General features: G+C 44.7%; 1 protein-coding gene across 1 annotated transcript in view; it reads left to right on the plus strand.

Annotated features, from left to right (window-relative positions):
- Nucleotides 1-17459, plus strand: part of SLC25A12 (solute carrier family 25 member 12) — a 53145-nt gene that overhangs the window by 19002 nt on the left and 16684 nt on the right. Inside the window, exons 6-13 of the mRNA XM_035135350.2 lie at nt 1145-1291; nt 1606-1744; nt 4301-4394; nt 6435-6519; nt 10653-10737; nt 12788-12946; nt 16318-16370; nt 16986-17066. Of these exons, the coding sequence (XP_034991241.1) occupies nt 1145-1291; nt 1606-1744; nt 4301-4394; nt 6435-6519; nt 10653-10737; nt 12788-12946; nt 16318-16370; nt 16986-17066 (843 nt within the window). The remainder of the gene's footprint in view (nt 1-1144; nt 1292-1605; nt 1745-4300; nt 4395-6434; nt 6520-10652; nt 10738-12787; nt 12947-16317; nt 16371-16985; nt 17067-17459) is intronic.

Consider the following 17459-nt stretch of genomic DNA (forward strand, 5'->3'; position numbering starts at 1 on the left):
TTTTGCTGTCCTTACCCTAACTTTAAAGGACTTGCTAATCAAAATACAATTGTGGCTACCTTCACAGTGTTTTTCCCTTTAAACAAAATGTGCTGCTGTGGGTGTAATAACTTGGTCCACCTCACAATATCATGTCAAGAATAAAGTAGTTTTCTGACACCCTGATCCTAAATGATTTTCAGTGGTTTGCCCAACATGATATGAAAAGAGGAACATGGTGGAATCCAGATTGCTGATGTTCTTGTAATGACTGATTTTCACAAGATTGGTTTGCCATGTGCATATTCAGTTGGTCCAAGAACACAAGCCAGCATGAAATAAAGGGGGGGGACCCCACTAAGTAATTTAGCCATCTAGCATTAGATACAACTCAGAAAATATTGGGTCGGACTGCTCCTATGTTTGGATTGCTTTCTCACCCTGTAAAACAGCCCCCGGATAAAATTCATTGCCAACAAAAAGTTGAGTTCTAAAACTGGTGTAAATTATGAAAGTTTTTATCTCTTGGATCATTTGTTCAGCAATCCGTTGACCTCAGGAAGGGTGTGTGTGTGTCAGGGGCTCTTCCTCTGAGATTTCACTAAACCCTGCCAAAGCCATCCTAAAGACTAGAACCTTGTATTGAAAATTTAAAAAGGTAAGCTTGCAAGTCTGATCTGTGAGAGTCCAGTTTTGAGTCAATTGGTTGTATCTAATGAAGTCCTCCAATTAGGACTTCTGCCTCCTCTCCTTGTTTACCCCCTGAGCTCCTCCATCTGTTCTGGGGGTTCCTCCAACCCTCCAGTGCAGAATTGGAGGGGTACAAGAAATGTAGAGGGAATCCTGTTGCTCAGGCAGATATTCTTGAGCTATCAGTTGACTCCATTGGACACAATCCAGTTGGCATTAATGGATAGCCTTGTGTGCCATACGCAGTGATGGTCATGTCAGTATGGATTGATAACTCATTATGGACTGGGCTGTCTTCAGGCTACTTGCAGCGACAGCTTTTCCAAAAGTGCAGGACAGAGCACTGATCTGCACTGACTTCTGCTGATTTTTATTTCAGTATGCATCCATGGTCAATGTGTAGATTCTGGGCATCATTATGATGGGTATTTAGAACAAAGCTCTTCTTATATAATTTCTTATCATATTATTTCAGGAGCTGCAGTCAGAACATGCCCGGCAAGCATTTGCACTGAAAGACAAGAACAAAACAGGCACGATTACCGGCCTGGATTTTGGCAGCATCATGGCTACAATTCGTCCACATATGCTCACTCCTTTTGTGGAGGAGAACTTGGTTTCAGTAAGTATCAGGAAGCATGGGACACAGGGAATGAGGACTGAGATTCAGGTTCCCAAAAATTGCAGATTTGGGATCATCTGTTGCCCAGGCAGGATTTTGAGACCTCCACAAGGATTTTCCTGGTGGGGCTTACTAGAAAGAAGGCAATAACATAAATGAGCAGGTAGAAGAAATAAGAATTCTTCCAGCAATTGGTGGAGGTCTAGCTATAACTAGTGAAGTCTTCTTCTCTTGCTCTCCCCCTGCAGTCCCCTGTGTGCAGGTTTTCCAGGAACTGAAACATACAACAAAAATATTATTTTCTCTCCACCCAGGCTGCAGGTGGATCCATTTCTCACCAAGTCAGCTTTTCGTATTTCAACGCTTTCAATGCCTTGCTGAACAACATGGAGCTTGTTCGAAAGATATACAGCCTCATTGCAGGTGCTAGAAAAGATGTCGAGGTTACAAAAGGTAAAGCATTGTATGCCATAAGCCCTTGCGATTACCTGTACTGAAGCTGGAGCAATATTTGGCTCCTGTTACTCATTGATAGAGCATCTAGTTTGCCTGCTGAAGTTCTGTATTCAGTCCACAGTTAGGAGGACCAGGTAGCTTGCGATGGGAAACACCTCCACCTGAGACCTGGGGGAGCCCTGGCCAGTCAGTCTGACCTGATGTAAAGCAGCTGATCAAGTACCTATGACACATAGCACCTACAGTAGGTGAGCAAGCTTCCCCCTGCATGGAGGCCATGTAATATCCCCCATCCCTTGAAATGAATGGGCTGAAGAGCTTCATTACCATGTCAGAACTTCAGCAGCTGCAAAAGATTGTTGACTTCAGGCAGGCATAGGCAAACTCGGCCCTCCAGATGTTTTGGGACTACAACTCCCATGATCCCTAGCTAACAGGACCAGTGGTCAGGTATGATGGGAGTTGTAGTCCCAAAACATCTGGAGGGCCGAGTTTGCCTATGCCTGACTTAAGGCAACAGTCCATGCTCTGTCAAGGTCAATTGTTCATTTGCAAACTTATACCCTGCCTCTTAACTACAAGAACCCCCAAGGCAGCAGCTTACAATACAAAATATGCATTAAATCAAATGGGAAAAATACAGAGAAATTTAGAGCTAGAAACTAGAGTCACAGTAAACTATTTTGGGGTTGTAATATCTCAAAGGGGGGGAAGAAAGGATGGAAGGTACCAATGTTAGAAATAAGGAAAGGAGACTTCTTAAGTGCACAAAGTATTAATGATCAGAATCATAATGTGTCAAATAAAATCTTCGATCAGGGCATTGTGAAAGCTCTGTGCTCTGCAAAGACTATTTGAAATGCATTGGACCTAATAAATAACATTCCATGCAGAGGCTTCCTCCCTTTGTTCATGTAAGACAGTGTTCTTCAACCCCAGTTACCGTGTTTCTCCTAAAATAAGACACGTCTTATATTCATTTTTCCTATAAAAAACCACATCGCGGCTTATTTTCGGGGGATGTCTTATTTTTTAATTAAGCATGGTACAGCATTGTTACCTTAACTATGGTACGGGGCTTTCTTGCGCCGCCCGCTGAGCCCACTGCTGGGTCCCTGGGCTTGACGCGGTGCGGCGCGGTGCGGCTGGGGCTGCTGCCGGCTCCTGCCGGCTGCTGTGGCTTTGCGCGCCGCCCGCTGAGCCCACTGCTGGGTCCCGGGGCTTGACGCGGTGCAGCGCGGCGTTGCTGGGGCTGCTGCCGGCTCCTGCCGGCTGCTGCGGCTTCGCGCGCCGCCCGCTGAGCCCACTGCTGGGTCCCGGGGCTTGACGCGGTGCGGCGCGGCGTTGCTGGGGCTGCTGCCGGCTCCTGCCGGCTGCTGCGTCTTCGCGCGCCGCCCGCTGAGCCCACTGCTGGGTCCTGGGGCTTGACGCGGCGCGGCGCGGCGTTGCTGGGGCTGCTGCCGGCTCCTGCCCGGCTGCTGCGGCTTCGCGCACCACCTGCTGCCGGGTCCTGGGGCCCGTTCAGTCGGAGCTCGGCGCGTCGCTGGGCTGGGCCTCCCGCTGGGCTGGGGCTCGGCGCGCGCTGCTGTGTTTGCCGGCTCCCGCTGGGTCGGGTAGGTACCGGTACCCCCAACATGTCTTATTTTTGGGGGATGTCTTATATTTTTTTGCCTTTAAAAGATCGTGCCATGGCTTATTTTAGAGGCACGTCTTATTTTAGGAGAAACACGGTACTGTTGGGACCATTGGCTTAGCCAGGGTTTCCCATACTTGGGTCTCCAGCTGTTATTGGACTACAACTGCCATAATTCCTAACTAGCAGGACCAGTGATCAGGGATGATGGGAATTGTAATCCAAAAACAGAGACCCAAGTTTGGGAAACCCTGGGACTGAGGATGAGAGTTTTAGTCCGGGGACCTGAGATTGAAAACCACTGATGTAAGAAATTCTCAGCCAATTCTCATATGAACAAAAAAAAAGTTGCAAGACTCTGCACATGGCTACATTTAGTGTTGGGCAGTTGCAGTCTTGGAATCAAGGGGAATAAAAACCTACATGAATCTGGACCTTTTAAATATGTGACAAGGCTGATCTGTAAAAGGCCCAGGTAGGCCGCCTGCTTTTTCTGTATTCTAGTGCCTGGACATATAATTAGATAAGGATTGCTGAGCACTCCTCTTGGGCATGTGGCCCCTTAAACTTAATTTGAGTCTGTATTCAGTTCATTCTTTTTCAATGGCAGGGTCTAGTCTTGGATATTTTAGAGCAGAGCTCCAGAAGAGAGTGCCTCTAACCATATGCAGAGTACTTTTCTCTCCCTGCTGAAGAGCTGCAATACATCTGTGATTAGGAGAAGTATGTCCAGGGCAAAATTATGCGATTGGACCTCAAAAATCTAACAAATTTTAGGGTAAACTGTGTTCATTTCACATTGGTCTTTGGACCTTGCTCCCATAACGTTAAGCCAAACCGTAGATTGTGTATTTAAAAGTTCCAATAAGTTATGCATAATTAGTTTGTGGTTTTTGTTTTAACCCGTTGCTTTAAAACAGAGGAGTTCTCTCAGTCTGCAATCAAATTTGGACAAGTTACACCTTTGGAGATTGATATCCTTTTTCAGCTCTCCGATTTGTATAATGCCTCAGGGTAATCTTAACTTTTTGTAATATTAATGTTTCTAGATTGTTGTCATTAGATGGAGGTTGTTGTGTGTAGCTTTGTTTAATTGACAACTGTGGGATGGAAATTCTGTGCACACGGTGTGGTCTTGAGATGGTGTGTGTGTGCCACTCAGTGTATATGCAGTGTGACATGGGGCTAGGGCAGCATATGCCTATACAGTGGTGCCTCGCTAGACGAATTTAATTTGTTCCACGGGTCAATTTGTGTAACGAATTTTTCATCTAGCGAGTCCCGGTTTTTCATAGGAATGCATTGAAACTTAATCAATGCGTTCCTATGGGCTCCGGGGGACTGGCGGCGGCATGGGACGGGGCTTCGGAGAAGGTCTCCGAAGCCCCATCCGATGCCGGCTGTGTGCGAGGCGGCGGCGGGGAGAAGCTCTCTTCTCCCGGCAGCCGCCTCGCCTGCCTTCCCCGGCATGGGGCGGGGCTTCAGAGAAGGTCTCCGAAGCCCTGTCTGATGCCAGTTGTGCACGGCAAGGTGGCGGCGGGGAGAAGCTCTTCTCCTCGCCACCGCCTCCCGCCTACCTTCCCCGGCATGGGATGCAGCTTCGGAGGTTTTGTGATCGGAGGTTTTTATGGCCACGCTTCGCAAGATGAAGCGGCGGCCATAGAAAACCTCGTCGTCTTGCGAGGCAACCTCCGATCGCAAAACCTATTCATTAAGCGAAAAATTTGTCTTACAGGGCATTCGTCTAGCGAGGAACCACTGTATCTGTGCACTCATACACCTGGTTACCACAGTTCCCTCCCTTGCTTTTGAGGGTAAAAGTTTACAGTGTATGTTCAGTCTTTTATTACTTTATACACGTGGAGGACTGCACATGGGGAGACCTGGGTTCAGATCCCTACTCAGTCATCATGAAGCTCACTGGGTAACACTGGGTCAGTCTTATTTACCTCACAGGGTTGTTGTGAGGGTAAAATGAGGGGTAGAACCAAGTGTGTTGCCATGAGCTCCTTGGACGAAGGTCTGGATATAAATCCAGTCAAATCAAATCAAATATGCCTTGTGGATGTGTAATTTCGGATTACATTTTTGAGTGCAGTGGTACGTTGGTTCTCAAACGTAATCCGTTCCAGGAGTCTGTTTGACTCCCGAAACCGTTCAAAAACCAAGGCGCGGCTTCCGATTGGCTGCAGGAGCTTCCTGCACTCAAGAAGAAGCTGCGTCAGATGTTCGGCTTCCAAAAAATGTTCATAAACCGGAACACTTACTTCCAGGTTTGTGGCGTTCAGGAGCCAATTTGTTCGGCAACTAAGCTGTTCAGGAACCAAGCTTCCACTGCAATACCTCTTTTGTAAATATAAAAATTGGAATATTGCAGAGAAGGTTGATTGTAGAATCTTGTAGAATATTGATGTAGAATCTTTCGCTGTGATGTGCTAGGTTTCTGTGTACAGGGATGAGTATTTGATGGGAGAGTTTGGGCAATAATAGCTCAGGTTAATAAATCATGATATGAACGAGCCTTTTGCTCATGCAAGGAGACTCTGCATGAACTTCAATTAAATTATTATTATTATTATTATTATTATTATTATTAATTATTTGTACCCCGCCCATCTGACTAGGTTTCCCCAGCCACTCTGGGCGGCCTCCAACAAAATATTAAAATACAATAGTCCTTCAGATATTAAAAACTTCCCTAAACAGGGCTGCCTTCAGATGTCTCCTAAAAGTCTGATAGTTGTTTTTTCCTTTGACATCTGGTGGGAGGGTGTTCCACAGGGTGGGCGCCACAACCGAGAAGGCCCTCTGCCTGGTTCCCTGTAACTTAAACCAGGAAGCTTCAAACAACCATAGTTTCTTGTTTCATCAGAACTGGAGAAACTACGTTTTTTTAATAAGCCAGGGCATTAAGTCAACTTCAAACCATGATTTAATATCCTGGCAGGGTCCAAAGCTCTATAGGGTGAGGTATGGTAGTCTGAAATGTGGCTGATGGGTTTGGGCTTGCTGTTACATTTAACAGGGATTTCTTTTCCCTGGTCTTGAATGCAGACGCTTGACGCTGGCAGACATTGAGAGAATAGCCCCCTTGGCTGAAGGAGCGTTGCCTTACAACTTGGCGGAACTTCAGAGGCAGGTAGGTCTCTTCAATAAAATACAGAAGCCAGCCAATTCCAGTAAACGTGTAGCGGTTATGGCTTAAAGCTAGGACTTCTGAGATTATAATTTTGAAATCTTTTCCATGACATCCATATTTATATTTGCTTAGTCCATGAACACATGAGCGCACTGCAGTTTTGGGGAGAAGTTTTCCACCCTTATGAAAGCGGCCCTTGTCAAACCATCAAAATGATTTTTTAAAGCTGTTCCGTGTAATAGAAAGTGCTTGGCCTGAGAGGTGGTGATATAAGCAGGACTGCCTTTGATCTGTGTTTGTCCCATCCTTCTCAGCAGCTCTTGCAACATCTCTTCCACCCAACTTTTGTTATGTTTTTTTAAAAAAATGGGCTTAAAAAAAGGCAGTTTGAAGGAAACAGGCACAACCTTCTTGTGATGTGGGGACCTCTAGAGCAGTGTTTCTCAACCAGTGTGCCTCCAGATGTTTTGGGACTACAACTCCCATCATCCCTAGCTAGCAAGACCAGTGGTCAGGAATGATGGGAGTTGTAGTCCCAAAACATCTGGAGGCACACTGGTTGAGAAACACTGCTCTAGACTGCAGCACAGCATTCCCAAAGAAGTTGCTCATTATCCTAACAAAATAGCTCTGGCCTTTCAGAATATTGTTGCCTTCAGACGCTTGCATTTGTGTTTCAGGTTTGTGAAACTATGTTAAAAATAAATACTTTGTTGAAAAAAAGAAAGAAATACACCCGAAACAAATCCTTTTTAAAAGTACAAATCTGGATGCTTGCAGTGTATAATCAAGCTGCCATGTATTGATTTGTTTCTGGAGGAAAAGCACAGTCTAGTCAAATTATTTTATGAGGCCTTGTATGTGGATTTCACTGTTTGCAAATTACTGCATTATCTGGATTGTTTTGTGTTAAAGCTCATTTTCGAAATTAACTTGTCTCTAATATTTCGGCATATTTCCTTCTCTTGCCTGATAATGCCGCTCTGTCTTTGTTGTTGCTTTTTTTCTTTCTTTTTACAATCAGCACATGAAAGATTTGTTGGACTAATTATCCCTCGTGGAGATTGACCAGGACTGTTTGGCTAGACGAATTTATTGAATTTTCCTTATGTGGTTTGATTGTTTTTAGGCCTTGTCTCCATAGCAACAGGATAATTTTTAAAAAAAATTAACTCAAACTTTGGTTGCTGGAAAATGCTGCTTTAAAGTAGCCCTGCTTAAAATGAAAGGAAATTCGCTGGAAAAGAATGGGTTGCATATTTTGCAGACTTAATGAATTGTCACCTGCTAAGAAATACAGGCCTTCCGGGAATCTTTTGTGTTTTGGGAGCAATCAAAGATTTAACATTACTTGGGACGGACTCAGTCTTTGGATGATCAAATTATATCAACTAAAAAAAGACTTATACAGCCTACATTTCGGTTAGAACCTCAATGGAGGTTCAAGGAAAGAAGCATCTTTGGTAGAAAAAAGCATTGTGCTATGGCGGGTGCTCCTCCTCCTCCCTCCTCTCTGCACTTCTCCAGCCTTCTCGTAACAGAAGTGGTGTCACCGTCCTTCTCCTTCCCCCACTCTTCCCCCCCACTCCTTTTCTTGCTGCCACATTAGCGGTGGCAAATTCTAACCAAGAGCCCCCACACCATGGGTGGGCGTGATGGTTAGAAAGGCGTATTGAACGTAATTTGTTTTGTAAAGCTTTACAGAGTTCTAAAAGTCTTTCCAGCCACGGTGGCCATGCCAATGGCCCTCTCCTTTAAAAAATAAATAAAAATTATTTATACTTTTTCAGATATACATTTCCTTGATTTTACAGTCCTTTTGACATTTTAAAACCAGACTTTCTTCCCCCTCTTTCTGCGGTTCCTTAAATTTATTTTTAATATCTTCTGCATATCCAAATTAACTTACTCATTTATTGATCTTCTTTAATTATATACTCATGTAGCTGCAGGTTATTACAGTGGTACCTTGGTTCTCGAACGTAATCCATTCTGGAAGTCTGTTTGACTCCCGAAACCGTTCAAAAATCAAGGCGCAGCTTTTGATTGGCTGCAGGAGCTTCCTGCACTCAAGCGGAAGCCACATTGGACATTTGGCTTCTGGAAAACTTTCGCAAACCGGAACACTTCTTTCCGGGTTTGCGGCATTTGGGAGCCGATTTGTTCGGTAACTAAGCCGTTCGAGAACCAAGGTACCACTGTACAATAATCCTGCCATTGTTTTTATCTGTTTACAATTTGTCAATATTCAATAAACCATTTCCCTTCTTTTATAAAAAGTTTGTTATCTTGCTTTCTTATTCTTCCAGTAAGTTTTGCCGTTTCTGCATATTCCATAAGTTTTTGTGTCCATTCTTCCTTTGCTGGGACTTCTTCTCCTCTCCATTTTGGGGGCAAGTGACATTCTTGCCGCTGTGTGGTCTCGTAGATGAATAAATTTCTGTACAATTTAGGTAGTTCTATCCCTATAATTCCCAGTCTGCTGGCCTTCTCCTGGCCACCTCTCCCAGAGTGCCTTTCTCAGAAGTGAGATGGCAGAGGAGAGCCTCATCGGGCGGCCAATAAGGAGTCGAGGCAGCCCAGGTTCACTCCCTCTCCCAGTCTCATTCTAGGCAGGGCTGGTGATGTTCCCAGCCTAAAACACGAGATATACACTGCCAGTCAGAGTAAGCAATACTGAGCTAAATGGATGAGTGGTCTGACTCCGTATAAGGTAGCTTCCTAAGTTCCTAAGGGGAGAAGGAGGCAATGTCTAGTGCTGGGACCTCTATGCCCTGTGTTGCCATGTCAGCACAGCAGTGCATGAGAACAGGTCATTAGACTAATGAAGAGGGTGATCTGTGCAAGGGGAATTTGGCTGCGGAGAGCAATCTTAGATAACGGAAGTCATAACTTTTTTTATATTTTTTATTAACATAACCCTTTCTGCAAAGATAAAAGAAGGGGACGCTGCCAGTCTTTCAATCATACTTGCGGCTGATATTCTCCCGGAAAGATTTTCTTTTGTCTAGCTGCTAAATATCTGTGTACAGTGGGTTCACGGAGTGATGCCAATGACAGTAATTTTCTATTTATAAATATTCATGCTCTGAAAGCCATAGCATTAATTATACTAATTTGCATATCCTATGTGAATACAGGCACATGGCGGGCTATAGTAAGTGACTTCATAAATAGGCTTAAAGTTATATTTCCATTAGAAGGGAGGAGAAGACAGGCTCAGGGTGACAAATGCTTAGGACTCACCTCGGTGCACAGTTTTGCTAGGATTTCATGAGGATCGCAAGGAAATGAAGAAACACAGGCTGAGTTCACACGTAATGGTAAACTATGGTTTAGCAATGTGAGGATGATTGGCAGTGAGCCATGGACTCCCTCCTAATCCTCCTTTGGCATGGTAGGGAGGAAGAACTTGGAGGCATTCAATTCCCTTTTCATCTAATTTTGGCTTGTCACATCTTTCCACCAACCATAGATTAACCACAGTGTTCGGTCAAAATGCTAAACAGTGGTTATTCTAAAACAAAAGCTTCTGGTCTAAAGACTGTTTCAGAGGCGGAGGAGAGCAAACTTGAGTTTTGCTACAACTCAAGCATGGTTTAGTAGACAGTGAAGCATAAATGAAAAACAGTCCATGGAGTATAGGAAAAATTCCAGCTGGAAATGCTTCAGCAGGCCTGCAGTTTTTAATTTATCCATATTTGGTTTAACCATAAAACCCAATATTGCCTTGGTTCCCACGTTCTATGAGCACTTTAAATCGCGTTGCAGGAAAAAGGGCATTTGAGTGCTGAGCATCACCTAGCAGCATATCTTGTAAATGTGGAAACGAGAGAAAGTCATTGTTGTTCATGTGCATCTTCACAAATTAGTTTTTCAGTTACGCTGTCTCTGGGATGTGAGAGAGATGGAAGTGCAATCCTTAGAAGTAAACCCCCGGTTAATGTGTTTAAGAGCTGCCTGATCATTTTTAGTCTTACTTAACTCTTCAAAAGCTCAGTGCGCGGCTGCTTTCAGTTCTCATAACAGGGTTGGGTGGGTTTTTTTTGCCCAATTTCATGTCTTATTCTCTGTCCCTCCCTCCCTCCCCCCCACCCCACCCCGCTCCACCAACCCCTGTTCTTCACTCACAGCAATCTTACGGTGATCTGGGCAGACCTGTCTGGCTCCAGGCAGCTGAGTCGGCTTACAGGTTCACTCTGGGCTCAATTGCTGGAGGTGAGTGACATGTCTCTGTGTGCTGTTTTCAAGCTGGGATTGCTGTAATATTATCTAGCCAGGCTGGTTGCAGATCAGCTAAGTTGGAGTTCATTGTCCCTCCCACCCCCCAGGGTAGGAATGGTGGAGCTCTGAAGAGAGCTCTTTATTGTTACTTATATAAAAAAAATCAACCCAGAAAAAACCCCAAGCCTATGATCAGAAGTCCTGACAGAACATGACCTTGGCACTGCAGGCTCCAGACAGTCTTTGGAGCAAAACTTGCAGAACGACAGACTTCTCAGATGTGGCCTCGGACTCCCCTCTTAATTATATTTGATGGGATTGATACCAAACTCAGAAAGGGAAACGAGGGCCAGGGACAAATACAATGTCTTTAGTAAATAGGCTGAAAACATCGCGTTTTTCCTGGTCCCTTGTTTCACTTTTGGTATATAATTTGGTTGAGACTTATATATAGACATTAGTCATCTTTGAGCTACTGATTTATGATAATATTAAAAATAATATTATGAAATGGGGCATAGTAAGAGGCCATGAAACACACCTATGTGTGCTCCAGCTGATAGTCATAACCTGTTTACTGTAGATTTTCATACCCACCTGTGCAGTTGCCGTTTTAAGCTGAAGCGTACTCCTTCCGCTGCAGAGAACAGCAACTGTTTGGGACTAGGGTGAAATGGGAATGCAGGACGCTGCGATTAAGTGTAAAGGTAAAGGGACCCCTGACCATTAGGTCCAGTCGCAGACGACTCTGGGGTTGTGGCGCTCATCTCACTTTATTGGCCAAGGGAGCTGGCGTACAGCTTCCGGGTCATGTGGCCAGCATGACTAAGCCGCTTCTGGCAAACCAGAGCAGCGCACGGAAACGTCATATACCTTCCTGCCGTAGCGGTACCTATTTATCTACTTGCACTTTGACATGCTTTTGAACTGCCAGGTTGGCAGGAACAGGGACCAAGCAACGGGAGCTCACCCCATCACGGGGATTCGAACCGCTGACCTTCTGATCGGCAAGCCCTAGGCTCTGTGGTTCAACCCACAGCACCCTTGCAATGAAGCGTATCTCCAGCTTAATGAGCCACTGTAACGAGATGATTTTTGTTGTTGTTTGGAAGGCCTGAATCCATCAGTCTCCTAATCGTTTGAGACACCCTGATAGCTAGGCCACATTTTTCAGTATTGGCTTCTCTTCAGGAAGGAAAAGCAGGGCTTCCCTCTGCCCAAAGAACTTTCCTGCAAAATGCAAACATTTCCAAAGAATTATCTCCCAATCCCCAGTGCTGTTCAGCAGTGAGGTTGGAAGAATGCTTTGCGATCTGAGCTTCATTTTTAGGCAACGGCTTGAGTGGTAAGCCGGTTTTTCCGCATCAGAATTCAACCCTTGAAAATGTGAAGTATGAATGGAGAACATATGCAGATTGCATGTCTGTTATTATCAGGCAATCCTAATTACCCCACCCTCCCACCCAGGATTGTGGGTAAGAGTTTCATGGGCATAAGCAGAGTGTCCTTCACAGGGGTGCCAATTTGAATAAAAAAGGAGGGGGTCAGGTAAGCCCTGTCCCGCATAATCGATCACATGGCGCGGTGCACATACACCATTTGAATGGCAATGCCCATCAATTTGGGATGGGTGCACCTCAAATATTTTATTGGGGGGGCAAAGACACCTTTGCCCTTAGGAGTTGGCTTCTATGGTCCTTCATATTTTTCCTGTCCTAAGTATTACATTTCACTCTGTTCTCCGTCAAATTCCTTTATGTCTCTGGGCTCCTGTGACTGTTCATATGTCTCATAATTGGCATTTTATTTATTAATTTATTTGGAAGATTTATAAACCGCTTGCTAAAAAAAAACACCTCTCTGAGCAGTGTACAAATAAAATTAGAGAGTGAGCACAGTTAAAATCCACACTCCAGATAAAAGCAATCGCAACAAACCTAAAAACAAGAGCAGAAGGAGGCGGCACTTAATCCACACTAGCATGTTTTGTGTGGGCACAGTGAGAAACTGGAATATAAAACTTTTGTTGTCTTTTGGTTTGCAGCCGTAGGAGCTACAGCGGTCTACCCTATTGATCTGGTGAAGACGCGCATGCAGAACCAGCGCACAACTGGCTCTGTGGTGGGAGAGCTGATGTACAAAAACAGCTTTGATTGTTTCAAGAAAGTTCTGCGTTACGAAGGCGCTTTTGGCCTTTACAGAGGTGAGCAGATGAAATGCATCAGTCCAATACACCCGCGGTTGACTTTTTAATGGCTTTTGTGCAGGCGCCTAAACAGCGCAAGGAAACTCTTGAGGGACAGGGAGCTGCGTTTTTGTGTGTTGGGTACTTCTTGGCTTATAAAACTGCAAAACTCTCAAACTGTGTACCTTGAAGATGCTGTATAGATTAATATCTGTCAGGTGCTTTTCTGTGCTTTCATATGGCACACACATCTTAAGTTATTTATTTTATTTGTTACATACATTTATATGCCACCTTCTCCTGCAAGAAGCTGAACGTGGTGTGTGTGAGATTTCCTAGGACTTCGACATCCTGGAACCAAACTCCACAACCAAGTCTTACCTACAGTCTAAGCCTCCATGATGGTTCATTGCAGAATCTATTACTCTGTTCATACTTTAAAGCTCAGACAGGAAAAAATACACGGGTTTGACATTCAGCAAAGTGACTCTGTGCCTTTGCAGTCAGGACAGAAGCTGGACATGATTTCTTTTCCTCTGCACAGATGATAGCGCCACATGTGTATTTTGCCATGCAATTTTTGTGCATGTAAAGGGTGAATCTGCTCTAAGACTGCATGAAGTACAGTGTGTGTGTGTGTGTGTGTGTGTGTGTGTGTGTGTGTATGCATGCACACTCGTCAAGAGGACGAGAATGTGTAAGGAGAGCCCTGTGCTGGATTGGACCACAGGTCCATCTCCTCCTAGGTTTCCCAAACTTGGATCTCCGGCTGTTATTGAACTTCAGTTCCCGTTATCCCTGATCACTGGCCCTGCTAGCTAGGTGCAATGGGAGTTGTAGTCCAAAAACAGCTGGGAGACCCACTTTTGGGCAGGCACAAGGGAGGGAAACCCTGATCTAGTCCCCTATCCTTGTTTTCTGCAGTTGCACCAACCAGTTGCTGATGGGAAGTAGGTCGGCAAGACATGAGAGCGTTTGCCCTCTCCCGCTGATCTTCCCCAGCAACTGGTATTCGGAGGCACACTGCCGTTTCTGATCCTGAAGATTGTATGTAGGCATCATGACTCGTAGCCGTTGATCCTGTATATGTGTGTTTGTGCGCACACACATGCGCTGTATTTAGCTGTGTATTAATGGCGGAGGGAGGTGTGCCTCCAGGTGTTACTGTCTATTAGTTCCTTTAGCGGTAGGCACTACTGTGCTAAATATCCTTTTAATAGGGGATCAGAGACTCAGGCTGGGAGATCAGCATTCCTCTTTCTTGTTGTCAACCGCCCTTTGTGTGTTTAATAACTACCTTTCCCCCAGCATAATAAGTCTGTTAAGCCTCAGACAAAAAGGACTACGTTGAAAGAAACTAAGCCACTGCATACATTAGCTGCTGATCTGCGTCCGTGCGTGTGTAGCTGCTACGCGCACATTTGATTTGGGCTTCTTAGGAGAAGGGAGTTGCGCGTGGAAGGTAAATCCCACATGGCTTTTAAGCAGTGAGAGCTGCTGCAGATAATGGCATGCTGTTGCCGCTGCTGACACAAGGGTGTGAACAACCCATGGTTCTTCCTGCTAGCGGGGAAACGGCCTCATTGCACAGAATCTGCCTGCTCTTCCAGCAGTCGGCTCGCAGACCGCTTGGCAGATTAACTTCCTTTCCCTTGAAACGGCAGTGGGGTGAATCAGCACTTTATTACAGTTCTGTCAGCTTTTGCCAAAGTTGGGCCAGGGCGACGGTAGGGAGACAGGTAACACATGCGCCTGCTGTCAGGGCTGGAAAGGAACTGGATTAAAAGTGGCAAGTTGCTTCGTCTAAAGCCAAGCGAGCGAAGGCTGCCCTCTGCTGATCTGTTTTCTTAAACAGGTCTGCTGCTGGGAAAGTATCCGCGAGTTACTGCAGGGCAGGAAAAGAGCTCATAGGTCATCGAACCTGTTCCCATCACTCACCGTTCTGGGCAGAGAGTCCGGTGTCACAGGAACAAAAAATAAATAAACACTCAAGCACATGACACTTAAAATGTCCCCTCCCCATTTTTTTTAATTAAAACAAACCCATTAAATAAAATACACTAGACGGCACTTAATTCATGTTTTTGCTGTTTCACATTGACTTCCAGTGTACCCTATGGCTTGGCCACCCCAAAATTCCTGGTTCTCAGCCTGAGACTATGTTATACCCAAAGAAACTTCGCTTGACAAACAATCTAAACAGGTGCAAGTATGTATGTGTTTTGGTGCTGATAGCCTCACGTTGCACTTAACTGGAAAAAACAAAATCCAGCGACTTCACCTTCTTTTGTAACTTAACGCTAACTTTTCCTCCTAGTGCTTAAAACTTCTGTCTCTCCATTTTAACGATGTAAGTAACAAAGTAGGCAGTTGCATTGGTCTTAGACGTTATTTTCTTTTAGGTAGTGAAAAGAGAGAGCATTGTGTGTAGATGTAGGTAGTGTCGGTCTGGATACTGAGAACTGCACACAGGAGAAAACTCATGGGAGGGGACTTTTCTGCTTTCTCCTAGCCCCTTCGCCTCCCATAAACATTCCCCAGAGCGCCAGAATGGTATGGGACTGGAGGAAAGTGTGTTGCTTTAGAAAGGAGGCAATTACCCAAAATGAAGTGGAAGGATCTTGCGTGCCTGGAGCTCAGTCCAACTTCGGGTGATTTCCCATTATCTCCATCCCACGCCATTCAGGGAATGCAGAGTGAATAATGGGGAGGGGGGGGATAGAACTTTCTTCAAGTTTCCTTTCACTTGCACTTCTCTGGATCCAAGCCATTGTCTTTCTCTTATGAATTAGGTTAACTATAGGAAATGGTATTGCCTGACTGTGTATATAATGACGCTTGACTGGAGTGTCTACAGAGCTCGCTAGATATCCTGGCATTTCAATTTTGTTTCCAAGCAGCAGTTTAAATAAGAAGTAAAAAGCGGCATGACTTGATTGGGAATGAATGAAACCACCTAGGGACTGATTGCCGATTGATCAAATCGACAAGGAGCAGCATCTTGCGGTTAAAAGAAAGGCACACTGTGTGCTTTGAGCATCCCGCAAGAGGCATTTGGGAATAACTCAGCAGCAATAAAGCTGATTTCAGTTCATAGCAGGCCACTGATATTGGGCAATAGACTTGGGAAAATGCAGCGCCAGCGAGCCCTTGCGCCAAGCAAGCTCGTCTTCACTGTCTGCGGCAGAAGTCTTGAAATGCTCAGTTGCAAAACGGCACAATGGGCACATAGCAGAATGGCCAGCTCCATATGTAGAAACAGCATTGATGTCAAAGGAAAACCTCTGCAGGGAAATGGATGTGTTGGGCTATTTAAGGGCAAAGCACCCTAGACGTGCCAGCAAACTTGAGCATGTGCTAATTGTGATACATTTGCTCCATTTGTCTAGGGTTGCTTCCACAGCTCATTGGTGTCGCTCCAGAAAAAGCCATTAAGCTTACAGTGAGTATATTTATTTTTAAATCATTTTCTTTAAAGGGTTTTTGATCCAGTTTTTGGAGGAGATGCTCCTCAAAAGCAGCTCCCAACTTACATCCAAATCCAAATGCAGTATTAAAAACGTGAACATAAAGATACTTTAAAGTTGAGGATAACTCGACACTTTTGCACTGCTTTCTTCTTTTTTGGGGGAGAAAAAAATTACTTTTGTAGAACATCCAAAACATTTCTCAAGTGATCTCTCTGCTCCGGGAACTGCCACACTCTGGCCTCTTGTTTTTAGATCTCCTTTTAAAAAAAACCACAACTTTATTGAAAGTTCAAAAAGTACATAATTATATGTGCACTAAACATGGTGAGATGTAAATAAAAGAGAGAAAAAGAAAAACAGAACCTGTGTAGAGGGGAAAATAAAGGGAGGGGAGAACTCAAAAACCATTTACTTTACAAGGTTGTTATTGTTCTTCACCAGATCTTAACCTACTACAGAATTTGTAAGAATGGATTCCAAATATCAAATCCAAATATCCAAATATTGTTTTTAGATCTCCTGAATAAAACTGTAGACGAGGGAGGTGGAAAGGGGGCCTGATGGTATTAATTATGTCATTCTGTTAGGTCAATGACTTTGTCAGAGACAAATTCACGCAGAGAGACGGTTCCATTCCACTGCATGCAGAGATCCTTGCGGGAGGCTGCGTAAGTATCCCTGCCGTGGGAAGGAGCACACCTTTCCCACTTTGTGCCCATATTTGAATGACTGCTGACACATAACAATTTTATCGCTGTGTCATGGGAAGAGCTGCCGCAATTTCGGTCCCTTTCTGTTGACACCTTTTCCACTGTCGGCTGCTACATGGAACAGGTTACAGCAAAGCAGGGCATCTCTTTACATTACTACCATCAGCACAGACCTGTTGTTAGAAATGTCAGGTTGTTTTTCCCCACAGAACAGCTCTGATTGTCAACACCGGCTGGAGAAAAAGAATGCCACGGCTGTATATATATATATATATATATATATATATAGAGAGAGAGAGAGAGAGAGAGAGAGAGAGAGAGAGAGAGAGAGAGAGAGATGTAGAGCTCTCT

Source organism: Zootoca vivipara, chromosome 1 (genome assembly GCF_963506605.1).
Source record: "Zootoca vivipara chromosome 1, rZooViv1.1, whole genome shotgun sequence".
Lineage (NCBI taxonomy): Eukaryota > Metazoa > Chordata > Lepidosauria > Squamata > Lacertidae > Zootoca > Zootoca vivipara.